Genomic DNA, 21,729 nt, shown 5'->3' on the forward strand with positions numbered 1-21,729 from the left:
TAAGTTGTTAAGTGGTTGTAAGTGCTATACGGAAAAATAAAGCAGGTCGGGGGCGTGAGTAATGCTGGCAGTAAGAGGGTGAGGTGCTCTTTTCTCTAGGGAGCTTCAGGAAGGCCTCACTGATAAGGTGACATCTGAGCGGAAGAGCACCGAGAGATGATGGGGTGTCTTGCAGCACCTGGTGGGGGGCATTCCAAAGGGAGGAAAAGAGAAAAGGCCCTGGAAAGGGTCCAGCTCGGTGTGCTTGCCACCGAGGCAGGCGATCAGGGTGGCTGCGGCTGAGGGGCAGGGGAGGCGGGAGTGGAGCTGAGTTTCAGAGGCGTGGTGCTCGCGGGGGACACAGACCACAGCTCCGAACGAGACAGGAAACCGATGGAGGGTTTTAAGCAAAGCAATGACGTAACTTGTAGAAACCACTTTGGCCGCTGTGTTGAGAGCAGGCTGTAAAGAGGCAGGGGCTGAACCACGGAGACCAGTGAGGGGCTACTGCAAGCAACTTAGAAGACGTGATGATAGCTCTGACCAGGGCTGGGAGGAACAGGTGGTTCAAAGCGGTAGGTTGCCAAATACGTTTTGAAGGAAGAGCCAAAGGTTTTACTGGTGGATTGGAGCCAAAGGACACCAAGTACGACTTCAAGGTTTTTGGTCCAGCAGCTGCAAGGATGGGAGAAGGACTCCAGGGAAGCGTGCTTCTCAGAGTCACATAAGGGGGAAACCAGGAGTTTGGGGCACGTCACACTCTAGATGCCTATTAGACATCCAAGTGGAGATGGTGAGTGGAAAGATGGACATGCAAGTCTGGAGCGGATACTGGAATCATCAGCATATAGATGGTATTTAAAGTCGGAAGACTGCACGAGGCTACCTGGGGAGGGAGCACAGACAGAAGAGATGAGCGATTAGAGACCGCAGCCCTGGGCACTGCGTTCAGAGGCTGGGGAGATGAGGAGGATCCAGTAAAGGAGAGTGAAAAAAGAATGCCTAGAATATTCTAGGCTGGTGTTGGACTAGAAAACAGTACACCCTGCGGACACGCAGCATCACACTGTGGGCTTCTGCGCTTTCCTCTCTAAAAACATAGACATCTAAAGAATTGCTAAGCAAGATCCCATCTCTTAACTACCATCAGTTTAATAGAGTGAATCTTCTTCCCAAAGAATAATAAGATCCAAACATAGGACAGCAGTCAAGAAAATGTAAGTACAGACAGCAGACTATCATGCGTCAAGGTGGCCCCAAACTAAAATGCGTGTAGCACCAGGTATAGTTAAGGATGTGCAGAAACAGAAATTATCCTAGGCAGCAATTTAAAATGATAAGGCAAAATCAATTTCCTAGGTATCCACATACAAGGTGGTGCTGTTCCTGCAACTCTGGAATACAAACTTAAACAAAACCAGATGCTATGTGTGGATATACACACGTATGTGAAATGAATTGAAAGAAAGCCCCTAAGTGCAGTTAGTGTTTGCCTCTGGGAGGGAGTGTGACGGGCAAGGGCGAGTTAGGGATGCTGCACCTAATGTGTAATGCCTTACTTAGCTTGTTTTTTTCCAAAAATACAGATTTATGAAAATACAATTTTCAAAAACACAATTTATGAGAAAGACTTGAAGCGAATGTGAGAAAATATTTATAACCCCCAACTCTGGTGTGAATACATGAGTGCATGTAATAAAACTCTCTGTAATCTTTCTGTATTTTTAAAAAACATCTCAAAATATTTTTAAAAGCACAAAAGACAATAATAAAGGGAAAACCAGACCATTTGCTTGAAACAGCGTTTGCCACATTTATACCTACATTCCAAGCCTATAATAAAGCAAAGGTGGAGGAATATATTTTGTCAGCATATTATAAAGAACTACGAGGTGTGACACAGCACTTGGCAAAATCCACCTATGTGCTATAATTTACTGTTCAATTAAAACCGTGAAAAAACTTTGAGTATACCACGGATAAGTACAGTAATTTAAAAAAAAAACCAACACAGAAAAAACAGGTAAAACTACCTAGAGTTTAATCAGAGGATCTCATCTGAATTGGGAATTAGGCTATCAAGTTTGAGTTATAGTCTAAGACCTGCTTCAAGTGTTTCTGGAATCAGGTGAGAAATAACAAAAATGAACGGATAGATATGTAAGTCCATCAGTCAGCTGGCCAATCTAAACGCTGCATGATAATTAATGGAAACTGCACTTAATTCTCCTATGTAAATTTGGGATATAAACACTACCTTCCCTTGACAGTTTAGAAGATTCTACATTTTACTTAATTTTGATAAGACTCATCTTCTTAAAGAAGCAAAACACCTAAGAGTACATATTATAATAGTAATGCTTTTAACGTTTATACATTTTTCAGAAATTAGTATTTCATATTATAGCCTCTACTTTGTGCCTTTTCTAGTCTCCGGGTAACAAATATACTCACTGAAAGCGTTACTCATTTTTCCTAGCTTTTTAATTCTGAATTGCTCAGCGTAACAGCAATAAAGCAAATAAATAATAAAGAGGGATTTTTTTTTCACTTAAATAGTTATGGTAGTTAATTTACTGCATGACTACTAAGAGCAGAAAATAAATCAAACAGACTATTTACATTAGAAGTAAATTAATTAATTTTATTAAATGTGAGTCTTTATACAAAGACATCAACACAGAATTCAATTCCTAGCCATTCAAAAATCAGTTTTTAATACGTATGTTCCTAGGACAAAAAGTTACACATATGTTAATTTGATACTTTTAAATCCTGATAGTGCCATCCCCAGTATGTATCAGAGCATCAAAGTGTCTATAAAGCACTAAAAACCTCCTTATTGTCCTAAGTTTGTTATGATTATATTTTCCTTCTACTGATAATACATCCACTTATTTCCCAAAATTCAAGTTAAAGGCAATCCTCTCCTTGTGCTTAAAATACGAAATCGTATCAACTGTAGCACTTAAGATGTGAGTCACTTCTCTTGCATATTTAGAAACAAATTCAGGCTGATTCATTTAGTGTGTTACTGGTTGTCCGGTGGAATGAAAAGCATTTGCTTTTTTTTAACCTGCATTTTCAAAGATGTCCTCACCATTTTCTCTTTGGAAATTTTTTCTACATCAAACTAGTACATACTAACCAAAACATAGCAAGCAGGTAAATGTTTAATTTAGGGTGTTTTTCAAAAAAGCAATAGGACAACTTTTTTTAAAAAAACTTATCTCTTGTTGATAAATTCTTGGGTTAAAACAAGAAGTCTTACAAAAAAATAATTCTATTGTCTGACTAGTCAGAACAGATGAACAGCTTAATTTCCCCTCAAAATTGGTTAGAGATAAATACTTCTACTTGTTGAGTTAACATCACTAAGAAAACAACCAGTTAACCTTTTTTCAAAATAATAAACAATTTGGGGAAGCAAACAAATGTTTTATTCCCCAAATATTTCCAGACCAGCGGCCACGAGCAGGGCACTGCGCTGAGGCTGCGGGCACAGCGAATATCACTCAGGCATCAGTTTTACTCATGACACGCTTGAGAATCAGCGAAGAGGTAAGGGAGGAAGCATGTAAATAATAAAAAAAAAGTTATGGCAGAAAGGGATTCAATACTCTCAGAGAGTGAACTCTCAAATATCACAGGCGTTGAGAAAAGGGAAAAATTGCTTCCCGCAAGTGGTGTGGGAAGGGAATATCAGAGAAGGCTTCATGACGGCAGTGGACTTGAGCTAGATCTTGAAGGAAAATAAGATTTTGACCAATGCAGACGGGGAGCCACGTTTGTGTGGGGATTGAGGGTGAGGGCTTTACAGGCAGAGAGCCGGATCAGTGTCATGTAAGCAGGAAATTCAAGCATTAGGGCAGGTGAAAGAGAGAGAGATGAGGGATAAAGGTGAAGAAGTAGGCAGGCATCAGATTATAAAGGATTCTGAGGAATTACTTGAGGTCAAGTAGCTCATATTCTATTTGGTAGGCAAATGGAAACCAATGGAAGACCTGGAGCAGAGGAATAGTATGATCAGACACATGCTTCAGGAAGATTAACTTAACATCAGTGGGGATAGATGCAAAGGAAGGAAGACAAAGGGAAGGTGAGAAAACTGATTAGGAGTCTATCACATAGTATAAATAAGAGGTAATGAAAGTAGGAACTGAGCAGTATCAGTGGGAATGGAAAGAAGAGTATGGATGCAAAGAAAAAAAAGAGTACATTGTAAATAGCATTTATGAAAAATATGGAATAAAGCCTTACCTGATTCTTCTGTATCTTGTTCATCTATTAAACCTACTGAGACGCCTAAATCCACACATTTCTTGCTATGTGTCTTGGACTTCATGTGTTTTGTCAGATTTCCTTAAGGGAAAAGAATGTTTACTAAGCTTACATAGTATTATTTTGCTATTGCATTCGTCAACACTGGCAAATTCCATTCCTATTTCAAGTGAAAGTACAGATTGTGGTTATACAATTCCAATGACTAAAATTTGCTCAAAAAATAATACTGGTATCTATAGGCTGTAATAACCTTGTTATTGGTAATAATCTCTCTCTCTTTCAAATCTGCCTCCTCAACTTTGATAATGTCTACTTTTGCCTATGGTTACTATTCTCTAGTCCCTATTTATTCCTTAGAACATTTTATATACACTTAAAGTCCCTTTCAGATTGCACTATGATCTGTGGTTTCTGAATTCTCCACCAGTTGTGTGCGCTGGCTTTCCCTCATAGTACTTTATTTCCTTGCACATTTTTTAGTTTTTATTGTAAACTTATCTCTTCAGCAAGATTGGTTTCCGTGGAGTCTTAAGTACCCTGGGTTGTAGACACATCTCTATGGGTCAGCCTTCCAATTGCTTCTGCCTGGGACCTTAACAGTTTCATTACACTAATCCCGGATCAGTTTGTGAGGTTTTTTTGGCATGGCACAGGTATAGGGTTTTGCTTTTTAGCAGGTAGCTTTTCCCCCACATGGTCCAAAGTCACTGGACAGGAGAGCCATGCTTATTTCAGAGGTCTCAGATGCCATTCCAGGACCAGCATTAGACCCCAGGCCCGTGGGCATATATCTGGCAGCATTAAACCCCAGGCCTGTGGGCATATATCTGGCAGCATTAAACCCCAGGCCCGTGGGCATATATCTGGCAGCATTAAATCCCAGGCCTGTGGGCATATATCTGGCTTGATGTCCCTATGGACTTTTTTTTTTTTTAATATCTGTTCACCATGCCGGTTTGGAGTTTCCTTAGTTTGGGTGGCTGGGAGTCTTTCTTTCTAAATTTCAAGCTTGGCTATCTATTTAAAACTACAGTTGGTTGTTGTACTATAAATAGTAGTTCTGTGTGTTTGGAACAAGAGAAAGAATTTCCTACATTAATTTTACTTCACCATACTGACTACAAGTCTCATAATAGTATCCCTAGAGGTGTGTTTCCTCTGGCAGCTGGTGTACACCTCTGGAAGTATCCCCAGATTAACTGGGAACCATTGGGCGTGCTGGCCCCAAGTGATCACTAATGCAGGGGGAGAGCTCAAATTCTCTTGAGGATACCAAGCAGCTTGAGTAGATAATGCCACACACACAAAATTGCCAAGAAGGGAAAATCGTCTCTTTCGAAAATAAAATCTAAATGCTGAGTTTGGCGAGCAGGGCAAATTAGTATTTCAGAATAAACCTTCAGCAGAGCGAAAAATGTTTGAATCATTGGTCCAGATTTGAGTCTGCAGTAGCTGAAAGACCTGCAAAATGGCGCTATTTATAGAGCCTCACCTTCACTAAAATTGCACGAAGCCCGTGGGACTGGTCACACCCGTTTAGGCCAATTCTTGCACTAGTTAGTATGCACAGCATCCCAGAGCTTAGCGCTTAAGGGGTTCCAGTGTAAGAGAGGGCCCGGACCAGATGATGTCTAAGATCCAGCAAACCTTGACCTCTGTGATTCTACAGGTAACGCCCGGCTTAAATGACTTGGCCGTGTCTGACATTTACCTTAAATACACTTTAAAAGTAAACTATGAAGCAAATATGGCAAATTATTAACAATTATTAAAACGTGATGGGCATACTGGTGTTCATTATGCAAATATCTACTTTTCTGTATGCTTCAAAATTTTCACATTAGAAGTTATGAAAAATAGTTTTCCCATCTTATTGTAGCTGAAATTTCCAATTATTAGTCAAAACACTTTCTAGTATGATGACAATATTATAAACCAAATCACAAGGTCCACTAATAGTGCTTTCAAAATGCTTTTGGTTCCCTAAACAGACAGCCATGGAGGTCACTTGCTTTCTGAGAAGTTAATGTATAATGGTAACTAGGCAAATTTGGGAATATGAGTTTTTAATAAGCATATTTTCTCATAACTTGGGCTATTACTTATTATTAACCAACTTCTTAAATAATTTAAAATAAAACAATTTGCATTTCAATATGCAAAGTATGTACATTCAAATGCAAATATCCCCTAGCAAGGCTGTGCATTAACTTAACAGATAAATTTTTCAACAGACTTAATAAACATTAATATAAATCCTCTGGAAAGCGTGAAAGATTTTGTTTCTGGGTTCCTATAGCTATATATAAAGTCCCGCTTTCTGTGATATAAATGGAACTAAATCCTGCAGAGATGCAAGCTCACTGACGGAGCTGACTGACCTTTAAAGCAGAATAGTGAAAACAAACCAATTAAAATTATTTTGAAAATGCATTCATAAAATAAACCGAGAGGACAAATGATGAAGTACAGATTTACGAGCATTACCATCAGAAGCATCAATTTCTAGGAGGGCAGATCATTCCTTTGATAGTACCATGCTATCTTTGCATACTCCTATTTATATAGCATGCCATTACATCACTATTACCTTCTGTTAATAACCAGACACATTCAAGAATGGGACAACAAAGTAAATCAGAGTAGGGCAAAATTTACAGCCTAATCTAAAAACAAGTCTTGTATTATTTAGCTACCTTTACAAGGTACTATGGAATCTGTTTGACCTATATTCATAAAAGGTAGACTTCTACAAGGAAGCGACCATAAAAAAGAGAACTGCCATGCCGAGAATAGGGAAATACTGAATTTCTAATATTTTCTTCACCAGTCTGCTTAGCTAGGGTAGCTTTCTTCAAATAAATATTTATCACATAATTCCAATGAATTATCTGACAAAACAAAAAAGTTAATGTAAATTCAGGTATCCAGCATATTTGAGAAATGAAAGACATGAAAACTGCTAACATATACTGCTCATTCTTCAAAGATCATTATGCCCGGTCCACCATTTAACAAACATTTATCTAATATTTTACATGATGTTGGCTTGAGTTATTTCATTAGGATTAACACTTGATGATTCATAATATTTTTCTTTGCCAAGAAATCTCTGTAGTTTCATCTGTTTTCCACATCAAAGTTTTCCTTCCTTTCTTTGCCCTTACTTTATAAAATTTCCTGATTCCTTTTCCTCCTTCTTTTGAGAAACACCCATTTCACATTATACCTGGATCCTCTTTTATGTGGTTTGGTAACATCACTCTGTAACTGGTAATGTTTTATTTGTAATATTGGCTCCTGGTCTCACACTGGAAATTATTCAACAGACGGACTTTTCTTAATCATAGGATCAACACCAGTGTAAAAGCAGTAAGTTGGGTTAAAAGATCAAAGCACTTAATCCTATCAAAGCCTTCACACAAGATCAGGAAAATCATCCTGAAATGCACCCTCCGTTTCCAGAAGAAGGTTCTACACCACAACCTAAGAATGACAGAATTAGGGTTCCTTCTGACTTATGATTTCTTGAAACTTTAGAAATATTCAAGGCTACCTGAAGAACAGTTTTGCTTTTTCCCCCATCATTCTTGTTTCAGATTTTACTGGCATTTAAGGAGAGCTAATTCGAAGCTATTTAGTTGCTACATACTCTTTAAATGCCAATAAATACTGGCCAAAATATAGAATACATTTTGCTAAAGAGTTGATCAATTTTTAAAACAAAAACTGCAAAGACAACCAATATAATCAGGAAAAAAAGCAAATGTTAACTGAAAAGGTATAAAAATAATGTAGTTCTATTAAAAAATATTGATTAAATATTTTTCACAGACTTTGTCCTTTCAGACAAATAATTTTATGATTATATTGCTTTGTATTTGCGAGATTCTTACTTTCTAAAGGGTGGTATATGAAATTAAAGTCTCAAGCAAGAAATGTTTGTATAATGATTCATAAACAGGGAACCTAATGGAGAAAGCAAACATTTTATGATAGCGTATTTATTCATTATATGTCGCAGGAAGTTTGTAGAGAGTAAAATTACCTTAACTATAATAAAGGCTTACAATTTAAATAAAAGCATATAAAGAATACAGAAATGGTACTAAATATAATTTTAATTACTAGTTCTGAGTTCCACAAACATTAAATAGTACAAAATTTAGAAATTTTTTGAAGCTGATATTCAACAGTACTTCAGTAAAAGAGCTTCATGGGAAAGAAAAAGAAATGGCTATGCATGAGTAAAATTAGATAATAAAACATGAATGTAATCAGTATAACTTTACTGCAGTTATTATTTTAATTTTTTCTTTAATCTTTTAGCACTGAAATGCGTCTACAATGTGATTGTGAAAATTTCTTTTTTCTTCTTTAGCTCCAAAGTAAGTATTTTTGAAAACGTGTTAGTCATCATGTTATACAACTCTAATTTGGGAAGTAAAAGAAAAAAGGGCAGTTGCTCCTTTTCAAATGTCATATTTATTACGTATATTCTAAGTGTGTAATTTAAAACTTTTTCTCAAGAGGTCTAGAAATATATAAAGAGATATAAGACTACGATGTTGACAAGATGTAATTTATATTATTCTATTTAAGCTACTGCATCCTTGGTCAAGGAATATGTAAAGCTGGGTCTTAGCTCTACTAACTCAATGCATATAATAAAGGACCATGAAGCGATGTCATCTCATACCTTTAGTCTTAAAGGAGAAGTTACAGTAAGTGCAGTGGTAGGGGCGGACATCTGTATGGGTTCGTATGTGTTTCTTTAACATACTAGGTTTCTTACAACGGATTCCACATTCTTCACAAATGTACTTTCCTCTTCCCCTGCCTCGGACATATACATACTCTTCATTTGATTTGTATCTAATTTAAAGAAAAGGAAAATGAATAGGGCAACTGGATACTATGTCTTTGAGAAAATACTGATGATTGAAATTCAACCTAAAAAATAAAACAAGGCACAATTTTTACACTCAATAAATATAAATGTTATGCACATGTAAGTAACAGAATATTCCAGCTTTTCACATCAACACAATATTCTAATAGCTACTTCTTATCAAACAACTTTATTCAATACCAGGTTTAATTTTAAAATAGCTCCTCTAAGTGACTGCTCTAAAAGTTTCCTTTATTGTTAAATTCAATCACAGCTACAAGTACTGAAATATTTCTGAGCTTCATTTTAACTACAGTTGGCTTTTACAATTTTTCTCACAACCGAATTCACAGAAGACATCAAACAGGCAATGATTCGTCTCTTTTAGAGCAGATTTTTTCAGCTCACTCCTTACTATGAAGCAACGTGAAACCCAGGGTTCACTCTGAAAACTCAGTGCTCAGCTGCCTCCTAGAACCTACAGTGTTTTCTAAATAGTTGTCATTTTCTTGATCAAAATGGCATTAGTTAACATAATACCTAACATGTATTTTGCCATGAGGATTCTGTTAATAAGCTGAGAAACCTTGCAACGGCTATATAAAATCGGCACTGGTAAGTCTTCATTCACATGAAAGCAAATGTACATTTAAAAAGTAAGTTTAAATGTACATTTAAGAAGGAAAAGTTGTACTTGCCCTCCATCAAATATTTTAATTCTTCTTGGTTCACTTTTGATTAAGGAATCTTCTTTATCTTGCTCACTGTTAATTTCAGAGGCATCTTTATTGCTGAATTCAACTACTGTGGACTTTTGATTACCTAATGCTCTCTGAAAGGGAAAAAAAAAAGAGAGAGAGAGAGAGACACTAATTTAATAAAACTGAAAACGCAAACATGCTAGTGTTTCACTTGGAAATTAAAACATGGCCGAGTACAGTGCATGCGGTTAGCTTAATGGAAGGCATTTCAAGGACGTAACAGCTTTAAAGGTCATTGCTTTATCTCCTCCTTTATCTGTCTGAATCACAGCAAACTGACACAGCTCTTGCTACTTTAAAATCCCACCACATTCCACTGACACCCCCAAATAAAGACCCTACAACCCTCCACCCTGGTATTCCACGAGTTTAATTTTAGGAACTTCTTTTAATAAACTAAATATTCTTTCTTATAGCTAACGAACCACTCAGACTACAGTTTAAGTATACTTGTTAAAGAGTTTATTATTTAAAGATGGAAAAGAGCTAGCTACCCCGTTATGGTACAATGTCTCATACTCCTGAAAAACATGACTAACTTCCCTTCAGCATCAATGCAGTGTAAAGCTACAGCCGAAGCTCCATTTCCCAGTATTTTATTTTCCGGTCTCCCATCATTTTAAACCATAATTACGTTTCCTCTCTATATCCTGAATATATCAAAAGTTATCAAAAGTTCCTGAATACTGATAACTGTGAATTACAGGTCAGGTCAAAAGTTAGGTCTTGGCCTGATAATACTAAAATCTCTAGAAAAAAAGTAGTGAACATCAGAATAATAAACAGTGTGTGCTTTTCCTATGGAAACTCTGTAGTGACGCGACCTTATGATTTTATACAACCGCACTATTTACAACCTCTTTTCTCACTCCCCAGCCTACTCTGCTCTCACATATCCTTGTGAGGCAGCCAGCACTGGTGGATCACATCCCAGTGAGGAAGGACACGCGTAGGGTTAAGTCACTTGTCCAACGTCAAGTGTTAACAGCAAGAGCTCAAACTCCAGTCCTCTGGCCAAGCCCAACACAAGGCACAACTTTTCTGATCAAGGTCCTCTTCGTTACAAACTTCCTTTAAAAATTACACCACCAAGTAGAAAGCTATCACACTGCGATGACATAACAACAGTAAGTGACAAGAGAGTATGTGCATCATGGACCCAGGGGCCTATGTGGCCTCGGGAAGAACCCCCTGGGAAGGCCCTGTCCTTACAAACCCAGGCGTAAAGAAAAGCTGCTGGCCTGAGTGTCTCAAAAAGGTGGTGTGAAGAGGTAATGACACTGACCCTGACATGTACAAGTGCAACTGTCTCCTCTTTTTCTGGCAAACACATCAGGTTTGGAATACACACATACCTTTCCTTGACATTATACCTCTAACAGTAATCCTATTTCTTGCCGCCTTCTCAGTACCAAATTCCCACTTATCTTTTGCTCACTTTCTTGCTATCAAATCTGACTTCTATTCACCAACAAGCTAAATGCCAAAATATTTACTACTTCCTTAGTTTATATGTTTGACCGCTCTATATACACTGTATGTTGTTGACACCTTGCTTCTCTTAGAAATGCTTTCACTTTACCATCGACCTGTTCTCTTCCATTTTGAATTATAAATACATGCACATTTGGGTTGTGAGTTAACAGTCAACCCAGTACCGAGTCCTCCACGGCCACTTGCCCATATAACTCACGTCTCTGGGACATTAGAACCCTTCAGTCCAGAAACCATGTTAGTCTTCATCTTTGTTTGGCCTCTTGGCTTGAACAACTCTCTTTAAAATATCTTCTTCCTTGATCTGTGTGATACCACTTTCTCGTAGTCCCCCTCCTTCCTTTATGAACAATCTCTCTCATCTCCTATGTGGACTTTCTTCATCCACTCAAGCCTTTGAGTAGTAGGGATCTCGGGATCCATTCCAGGCCCTTCTCTCTAAAGGCCTCATTAATTGCACCTATGCACTGAACGATCTCTACACCTTCCGCCCGGAGCTCTCTCCCAGCTCCAAATCCAGAGGTGCATTCCCCAAGGCATTTCTACCAAGGCACTTGGTACTGAAGGAGAGCCACTTTTCATAGGTACTTCAGGGACATACATACACGAAGCGCTGTTTAAATTCTCACGCTCAAGTCTCATTTTCCATCTGACTTAGTAGACGTAGAGCCTGAGCATTTAAAAATTAAATTCTGAATGGTTCGGATGCGCCCTCCTCCGCTGCGAAAGCATCAAAGGCTCTCTACCACCACGCGTATTCTTTGGTCTTTATCTACACTTCCAACTTCAAATTACGTCAGTGTTTCAAACTTCCAACACCTTCTAGCCATGTTGGACTCCTCGGGGCTCTTTAAATGAACTAAGTTCATTCTCACTCCCACATCACTTGGCAGACTATTAAAATTTCTCACTCTTGTTTGCCTGAAAAAAAAAAAATCCCTACTTTTTTTTTTTTTTTTCTTTTTTAAAGACTCAGTTGAAGTATCACCACCTTTGGAATATCTTCCTTGTAACCACACCTCCTGCTCAAGCTACTGGCAGTGTTAGCGACTTCCTTCTTTTATTAGAGTTGTGGGCACTTCTGTTACAATACTGACACTGTGATATTTTCTTATTGATAAATAAATATTTATGAACCTGTATTATGTGCTTGTGAGCCTATAGAGATCAAGAACTTAATCTATAATTCTGAATGTCCAGAGTCCAACCTAATACCCTTATCTATTTATTCTTAATCATTTAAGTGATTTTCCCCATTTTATAAAGCCAACAACTCTAATTATAGTTTTATTCCACAAATAACCCCAAATCATCGTTTTACGACCTTACTGCACAAATCCTGACCAAACCAACTTAGTTATCAAGTGTACAGTCATTTTGTGAACCTTCTCTCTAGTACTAAGATGATTCTCAGAGCTACACAGGAAGACAGTTGGGATCAGTACGGTGAGGGGAGGGTGGTGAGATTTGCATCAAACAAGGATGAATGGGTCTCTGCTTATATTTTTAAATGAAATAGAACAGTCTCTAATATCCACACCTCTGTTCCCCTTCATTAGCAGGGATAAAGCATAAACATAATCTTCTCTCACCTAACAAGAAAATCAAACCTTAGAGGACTCTGGGTAATCTTTATCAGTATAACTCCCTGGGTAAACTTATCATTCTTTCTTTCAAATAACTGTACACTTCGAAAGCACAATTTGTCATTCAAAATTAAAATACAACCTCCAATCGAAATCTTTAAAGGCATCCAGACATGTTGGAACTAACTTGCACAGACTAGTTTTCAAGATAAATGATATTTCAAGTACCTTGCTTAAGCTGCTTTTCCATTTGCTTGAATAGACCAATAAATCTGACTTGAAATGGGTCGTTATTGCTTGACAATATAGAGATTTTCCGGTCTTCTGTTTTGAGTTCAGGAGAGAAAGAGCCACTTTGGTAGGCAAGCTGAGTGGATTTGGATCACTGGCGTTCACGGTCCAATCGGTGTAGGCCGAAGTTTTTTGGTCGTTCTGGGGCAGGTGCAGGGCCTTCTGCCTCAACAGGTAACACCACGTGAAGCTGGTTGCAGTCTTCAGGCTGGGGAAGGACAGCTGCTGTGTGTCACTGGCTTTACATGCGGAAGGAGTGGTGGCTGCTGGCGGACTCTGCTCTTGGACGTTCGCTTCGTCGCCTGGAGTTTTAACCCCTGGTGACTTCCTTTCTTGGTTATTGTCTACATGTTCCGAAGAAGAAACGTGAGTTTTCTCTGCAGGGACAGCTAAATTTCTAACTGTCAGAGTCAGCGATGTGGCCGACGGGATGCTTTCAAATTCCTGCAATTCTTTTACAGGTTCTATAACCACAGGCTTGGAGTGTCCTGATGACAAATTATCAGCTGGTGAAACATCAGTCAAACGCAGAGCCTCACTACTCACTTCAGGGTGAGAAAAAATATCCTGTTCCAATATCGCAGCTTCAAGGGGCTCCGTAGTGCAAACCTGCCTCACCAGAACTGGCTTCTTCTGTTTACTAACTTCATGAGCTCTTGAACTCAATGCTTCCAACTGTCTAGTATCTGTGGCACAAACGGCTCCATTTTCATCCTTGGCCCGCTTCTGGTGCTTTTCCATGGCAATGTCTAAACTATTTGCTGGGGACAGCATCCTTTTACTTGAAGCTGAAGATTCTTGCTGGGGGGAGAGTCTACCAACAGACATTTTCTGAGTTACAGGCAAGGATTCTGATGGCGATGAATTTTGGCCCATCTCTGAAATAACGTTCTCGCAGACAAGTTCTCCCTCTGGGTTTGGCAAAGCATTCCGGTGAGCGTACTGCGACTTTGGCACGGAATTTTGTTCTTCGCTGATTGGCACCATACTATGATTAGCCTGGCCAATCGGCTGACTGGATAGATCCTGGGTCACTAGGATCTGCGGCAGAGCTGTGGCTGTGGCGAAACAGTACGCTGGGACCCGACTCTGCAGATGCAAGGGTAGCGCAAAGGACGCTGGCACCTTCGGCACCTGACTGCCGAGAGGCCCGACCTTCAGTGGTGGCAGAGGACACGAATTAGACGTGGCTTCTACTAACTTGGCTGGTAATGGCAACGAGGTCGCACGATGGTTGGCCCCAGCTGGGTCTGAAAGAACTTGCTTTGGCAGAGGATGTACAGCGTTAGAAGTGCAAGGCTGGGTCGAAGGGACCACCTGACACTGAAGTTGGTACTTGGGAGCAAAGCAATCCTCACTTTTAGAAGATACGTGTCCACCGGGGCTTGCATCTGCTTTGACACTCTGTGTAGACACCTGCAGAGACATCTGTGTGTCTGGGAGGCTAAGGGGCACGTGGATTTGATTTAACAAGTGGATACCAAGAAGCTGTTGAACAGGAAAGATGTTTGGAGAGTTGGAACTTGAAGTTTCTGCTCGCAGATCCTTAATCTGAGTCTGGGAGTCCAAAGTATTTGCAGGAAACTCAGGTGAAGGTGCATGAGTGAGCTGAGGCCCCTGAAATGGCACTGTGTTCACACCAGGGCGAGCGATAGTTTGGAAAGAGGATGGGTTCCCAGGAGATAGATGACCCTCCGGAGTGATGTTTAAAGAGATCTGCCGTATCAGCGGGCCTCTCCGTCTTTCCAAGAGAGGCACGTGCCCGGCGACCCCCATGCCAGAAGGGGATGTCGGAGGCTGCAGTTCAGTAAGCGGGGCTGGCTGAGGTGGAGTCATGCTTCCACAGTCGAATGATTTACTTCTGAAATCAGAGACCTCCATCGACATCTGCAGGCAGTGAATCTGTTCCGATGCAGCGCGCCTCATTTCCCGGTGACTCCCAGGAACGTTCAGGGTATTAGAGCCAGGTGGAATCATGAGAAACTCCGCTTTATTCGGAAAATCGATTTTGGGGGAGGCCTCAGTCTTAGAAACGTCCTCTACGTCTAAGGAAGCAGAGAAACTCGAAGTGTGAGATAAACTGCTCTCCCTGCTTAGACTCCTGGAGAGAGTGGAGTCCAAGCTTGACTCGGTTGAGGAGTGCTCGATCTCGGCAAGGCGGAGCCGCTTCTTTTTGGGTGGCAGTTTCTCTGTTGGCAGTTTGGACAAGGTTTCGCTCCGCTGAGGCCAACTGAACTTCTCAGACTTCTCCTGATCGTGGCCTTGGCCTTCCGGGTCCCGATCTGGCTCTTCTGTGACCAGGATTTCTGGGACTTGGATGTTGTGCTGCCGAACGAGTCTTGAGGGCTGCCCTAACACGTGTCGCTCACCTGAGATCTTTCTGGAACCTTCCTGAAGTTCCCCTCTCAGAGCATCGGACAGTGCAGGCTCGGCGGGCTGAGACATGTTCCGGGGCAGGCGGCCTTCCTCTTGGGAAATCCCTCTTATGTGCAGAGACCCGGGCTTCCCTGTTCTCAGCTCCTGGAAAGAAATGGGGGAAGCGCCTTCACAAGACTCCAGCTTGTCAAGCGCACCGGGTCTGCCCAGCGAGTTTGTGTGCTGGATGACGGAGATGCCGGCCCCGTGTCTCTTGGGCTCTGTCCTGTCCTGGGCAGCCGAGCTCACCTGCTCTTCCACGACGGAGGACGGCTTCGGGTCCGGAGGCTGTTCGGGAACTCTGGCCACGAGCTGAATCGGGGAGCTTTGCAGCTGGATATTTCTAGGCGGCTGGTCACCAGTTATGGCAACATTCTGCTGAGACAAACTGGGAACCGAACCCCTCGCGCTCTGAAACCGGAGGCCCTCGGAGCTCTGGGGAGATGCTCCACTTTCGTTTTGCTGAAGTTCGTCGTCATCTCCGACGCTTTTCATTTTCCTCCTTTTTCGTATCTGGGGCGTCTGCTCCCAGACCCCGGTGGCACTGGCGACCCTGTAGTGCAGAATGGGAGGCTGTGCGCCGCTGGGCACCAGGCTGTGCTCGGGGTCCCTCAGAGCTACCTTGGTTTTTGGTCCATGCAACTCTGAACAGTAAAATTTCTTATGGTTTTCAAAATTTTCCAGTTTCCTATACCTGTTTCTACAGGTCTCACACTCAAACATGGTCCCTCTCCCCTGATGAGACTTCTTCTTTTCCAAGTGTGAACCCGGGGCCGGGGGCTTGCTTCTTGCTGCTGCGGTCTCACCAGCGGGGCTGCCTCCGTGATGGCTCTCGTCCAAGGACTGCCCGGCACCCAGAACATGATTTTCATTTGCTGAAGAGTCTTCTACTGCTGCTTGTCTGACAAGAGTACGGGGATGTCCATTCTGGGGCACAGAAGTGTTAGGCCCTGGTACGAAGACATCGTCGTAGAAAGCACCAATTTTGTCGTCAAAGGACTGACTTCCTCTCAGTGGGTGTGGGGGAGGGATGATGCTCGCAGGTACTGCTGAGTACCCTGTGGTAGGCATAGAATTACTTCTGGTGATGGGCAGACAGTCGAGGGAAGGGACAGACAGAAGAAACACCTGCTTTGATTTCTCTGTGGGAGTGAAAGGGGACTTCGGTATATCAGAGCTTGAACTTGTTCTCCGTCCCATTGGTTTTAAATCAAACTGGAAAGAATCCTTAAATATGTACGATTTGGGGGAATCGATGCTTCCCCGTCGTGAGAGAGAGGTTCTCCGTGGCTTTACACTATCCAGTTGCTTGTCATCTACCAAGGCTTCGTTGTCTGAGATAAGCTTTGATATCCGTTCCTCAAGCGTTTTTGTCGCCAAAGGTGGGCGCATCTGACCTGGGAGGAGTGACGCTTTTTCACCTGCTGGAAGAGCCGAAGCTGCTGGTGTGTTGACACGAGGTGCAGAAGACCCATTATTCTTGTTAGAGTCCTGCTCTGGGGCGGGCAACGTTCTGGCAAAGGGGGTGGGTGGGCTCACTGTTTGGTCGGCACTCTCAGAACGTGAAAAGTAACCCGAATCCGTACTTCCTAAACTGCGAGGACTCAGGAGAAGTTTTCCTTGCTGCTCTCGGGAGTAATCGGTGGCCTGCTGCCTTTGGAGCTGGGCATGTACCGTTCCCACGTGAGATTCCTGTTTTCCCTCGGGCTGACTCACATCGCCCTTCTCATGGGACTTGTCATCCGTCTCCAGGGAGCAGGCCCAGGCTGAGTGGGACAGTATACCGGTTACCTGAAGGTCTTTCTGTTTCTGTGCACTAGGAGGTTCAGGCTTGGAATCCGTAACCTTCGGGCTGTCAGCTCTTAAAGGGGACACACTGATGGGGTGGACCACAACCTTGGGTAACTCTGTCACAGCCTGTGGTTCTGAAGATCTGTCCTGTAGTGAAAAGTCACCTACCACAGGATCTGGATTGCTTGGAATGGAACCCAATGTAGGTACAGCTTCCGAGCTGGATACCATCTTCATCATCTGCACGGGCTGCAGGTCCATGGAGCCCAGGTCGTTCTGCCTGTCGTCAGCAGCACCCTCCTCTTCGCTCTCCCCACTGTCTTCCACATCCGAATGGATACTAAGTGCTTTGGGGGACTCGTGAGACATGAACAAGCCTCCAGCATCCGGCTGCAAGACGAGACCCAGTTTGATAGTATGTGCATGGGACTTTTTGTGCTTGTAGAGGTTACTTTTAGTCTTAAATGAAAACCCGCAGGTCACGCAGGGATAGGGTCGCTCTCCAGTGTGGGAGCGGATGTGCTTTAAAAGCACACTGGGCTTTGCACAGGCTCGATTGCAATACTCACAGATGTATTTTCCTTGTTTTTTTGGCTTCTGATCTTTCAGAAGAAGATTGCACATTTGTTCCACGCTGTGATTAACAACAGAGGCGACAGGAGTTGAGTTGTAAATTGGCGTGGGGGGTGACCGCGTGGAAAGGGCGGGGCTCACTGACAGCGGCAAGGCAGCATCCACTTGCTGGTTTGGAGGAGAAACCTGAGTTCTACTGGAGGGTGACGTCACACCTACGGATGACATCACTGCTGCGTTACAGACGTGTTCAAGTTGGGCGTTCTCCTGATTCTGCAGACTCGTGAGTGATCTGGTGAAACCCGAACACGCTGGAAGCTGCTGATCTTGTTGGCCAGGTTTAGAAACAGAGTGTTCGCGTGGATTATACGAAGGAGAAACGGCCTGAAGTGCCGCTTGGTCGTTCTTCTGAGCGGCAGACACGTGCCCGGCGTGTGAGGTCCGAGGAGGCGGCTGTGATTGGGCAGCCGGTTCTTGCGGGGTCGGATCGGGGGCATCCATCGGGCTGTTGTTCAGGTGAGAAGGGGGTCGTACAGTTTTATTTGGTCTCAGTTTTTCGCTCTTAACCGCACAAGAGGAGCCCTTTTGCGACAAGGTGCTCAGTTCTGGCTCCATGGCCTTCAGTAAGACATCGAACGCGGTGTTTGCATACGAGGAGGGCGGGGGGCTGCAGTGAGAGGAGATACATTCACGGTGGTCAGTCCTGCTTTTACTGGACAGAGAACTGGAGTCACATTTTCCCTCGGGGACACCGGGCTTGGCGGGGTCGGAGCCTTCCGACCTCCACCGGCGCGGCTCGGATGGCTGCTGCAGAAACGAGGGCTTCTTCGGGGAGACAGCCTCTCGCAATTTAGAGCCCTCAGCAATTATCCCAGGGGTTTCTCCATTGTGTTTGGTAAACTGCTTCCCGTTTTTTACAGGACTGTGATTCTGCTTCTTGTGGGACTCCGCCACACTCTGAAGAATGGCAAAAGATGACTCTTCTGTATTTTGTTTGTGTTTTGCCTGAAGAGGATTTCTCAGTGGGGATTTTGGTATTTTTTTCAGGTGATTCTCGGCTACGATCTTTTTTCGTTTCACACCTTTAAGTGATTCTGAAGTTCCTTTAATACCAGCCTCTAAGATTTCTGTTCAAAGAAGAAAAAACGAAAACCAATTGGTAAAATGGTATGTACACCAACTATGATGTTTTTAGGTTAACATTACGATCACAAGGGTGTTATGACAACAGAAGAAGGCAATTTAAAGGAAAACCGGTTTGGATAAAACTGCATTCCTACATTCTGGCAATATTAAGAAGGCTGGCCATCAACATCTGTTGAAACAATCATGCGAAGACCTTAGGGCACATTTCTAGAACGCTGTGCTCCGTTCTTGACCCCCTATCTCACCACAGTCCTGGAACCTGATGTTTCAAAACTAAATTATCCTCCCCCTTCACCCTTGCAGCTGAGGACCCTACACAATAGTCTTAAGAGAGCTGGCCCACAAAGGAGAAAATTCAACCTTTAATGCTGGGTATTTGTCTTATCACATTTAGTATCTTTTTTTTTTTTTTTTTTTTTTTTTTTTTTTGCGGTACGCGGGCCTCTCACTGCTGTGGCGTCTCCCGTTGCGGAGCACAGGCTCCGGACGCGCAGGCTCAGCGGCCATGGCTCACGGGCCCAGCCGCTCTGCGGCATGTGGGATCTTCCCGGACCGGGGCACGAACCCGCGTCCCCTGCATCGGCAGGCGGACTCTCAACCACTGCGCCCCCAGGGAGGCCCTAGTATCTTTTAAAGCAAACCTCTCAGCAAGTTTCTACGTAACAGTATTGCTCCAAAATAGGCAATACTGATGTCCTTACGAGAACAAAGGTTACTATACAATAATGTTTAGACACAGATACCTCAGATGATCATGGGATATTCACTGATAGAACCGTGAAGAATTGCTAATATAGCAGTTATATCAATAAACAGAAAAATATGAAAGTAAAATAGTACACTTACTTGTGGTTCTTCACCAACAAAATTTTAAAGTCCTAATGTTGTAATGGCCCTTAGTTTTAAAATAAAAATCACCATTTTAATTGAACAAAATATTCAATGGCTATGTTTCTTTGCCACTAATGATAGGTGAGTAGGTAGACAGACAGAACTTATAACAGGAGAGAAGAGATGAAACTACCTCCATTTCTTGCTGTGTTGAAATAAATCACCATTTCAATGGCATCAACCACCACAATCTCTGTCAAGTGTTGTAGTTTTGAGCAATAACTGCTTTTGCCATAATTTCGTTTGTTTCGATTTGTTGGATCCTCGGGCACGTAAACAAAAATTATTCAAGCTTATATTGCTTACTTGTAGAAAAGCCAAATACTCTAATTCCTCATTATTTTCAAATAGCTGTTACAATGTACCTATTAAAAATTCATATTAGACCAAAATGTCTATACCAAAATAACCGCTTTGCATTAACAGAAGAATTTACATAAAATAAAATATTCTGGTCATCTTGTGACATCAGTTTATGTGATTTCATGTATTAATTTAATTAAAAAATTGCATACTAATTCACTAAAGATACATTTACCCACCATAATCAGAAGGGCAAATAAAAGGGTGGGGAGGGTGTCTCATGATGAAACTATTTGAGCTAAAGAAAAATAGAAAAAAAAGTATCATATTGTTGATACCTCTACAAAATGATGTTGAGCAAACCTTTTTCATCCTTCAACCCACTCATTTATAAAATGATGTTTGCCCAGTGGTTTTCCCTCTTCAGGATGAATGCAATAAAGCCAGTGATGTACTTTATGCCTCTCGTTTACTATACAAGAAAGCAGGCAAAACGAAAAATGATGATCAGCATCTCGGGTGCTTAGTTTCCCTACTCACTTCCCGGGAGCTCGGAGGTGGGTTGAAACAAAAGTGAGAGCCACTAGGCTGTTAAAATAAATACAAAAGCAGAGCCCAGCAGCCACCTGGAGGAACGGCAGTTCCCAACTCAGGCAACTGTCAGAGCAGAAACACAAGAGATTTTTAAAAAATCTGCCCATGCCAAGCCCAACCACCACCCTATGCAACCAGAGCCTTAGGTGGGGTAGATAGGTTTATTTTGTTATGTTTTACATACTTTCTGTAATAAGATTTTATTTTTAGGTAAAGTTATGTGTAAAAAAAAAAAAAAAATTAAACAATGGCTTACACTCCAAAGAAAAAAATGCAAAAATTCAACCCACAGCTAAAACCAGAAATACCACATTAAGTTTTTTTTTTTTAAGAAGATGCTGTGGGTAGGAGTTAATTAATTAATTAATTTATTTTTGGCTGTGTTGGGTCTTCGTTTCTGTGTGAGGGCTTTCTCTAGTTGTGGCAAGTGGGGGCCACTCTTCATCACGGTGCACGGGCCTCTCACTATCGCGGCCTCTCTTGTTGCGGAGCACAGGCTCCAGACGCGCAGGCTCAGTAGTTGTGGCTCACGGGCCTAGTTGCTCTGCGGCATGTGGGATCTTCCCGGACCAGGGCTCGAACCCGTGTCCCCTGCATTAGCAGGCAGATTCTCAACCACTGCGCCACCAGGGAAACCCCACATTAAGTTTTAAAGGGAACATTCTATGTATTTTGTTTGTTTTAAGAAGTACAATTCAACTTTGTACTTAAAGAAAATGAAGCTGAAGTG

The 21,729-nt window shown here is 42.0% G+C and overlaps 1 protein-coding gene across 1 annotated transcript in view; it reads right to left on the bottom strand.

Annotated features, from left to right (window-relative positions):
- The window catches only part of HIVEP1 (HIVEP zinc finger 1), a 137,588-nt gene that overhangs the window by 18,601 nt on the left and 97,258 nt on the right, over positions 1-21,729 (bottom strand). Inside the window, exons 3-6 of the mRNA XM_082848321.1 lie at positions 13,224-19,192; positions 9,853-9,986; positions 8,963-9,138; positions 4,240-4,341 (exon numbers count right to left, since the gene is read on the bottom strand). Coding sequence (XP_082704447.1) covers positions 4,240-4,341; positions 8,963-9,138; positions 9,853-9,986; positions 13,224-19,192 — 6,381 coding nt within the window. The remainder of the gene's footprint in view (positions 1-4,239; positions 4,342-8,962; positions 9,139-9,852; positions 9,987-13,223; positions 19,193-21,729) is intronic.

Source organism: Leucopleurus acutus (genome assembly GCF_964270905.1).
Source record: "Leucopleurus acutus genome assembly, chromosome: 10".
Lineage (NCBI taxonomy): Eukaryota > Metazoa > Chordata > Mammalia > Artiodactyla > Delphinidae > Leucopleurus > Leucopleurus acutus.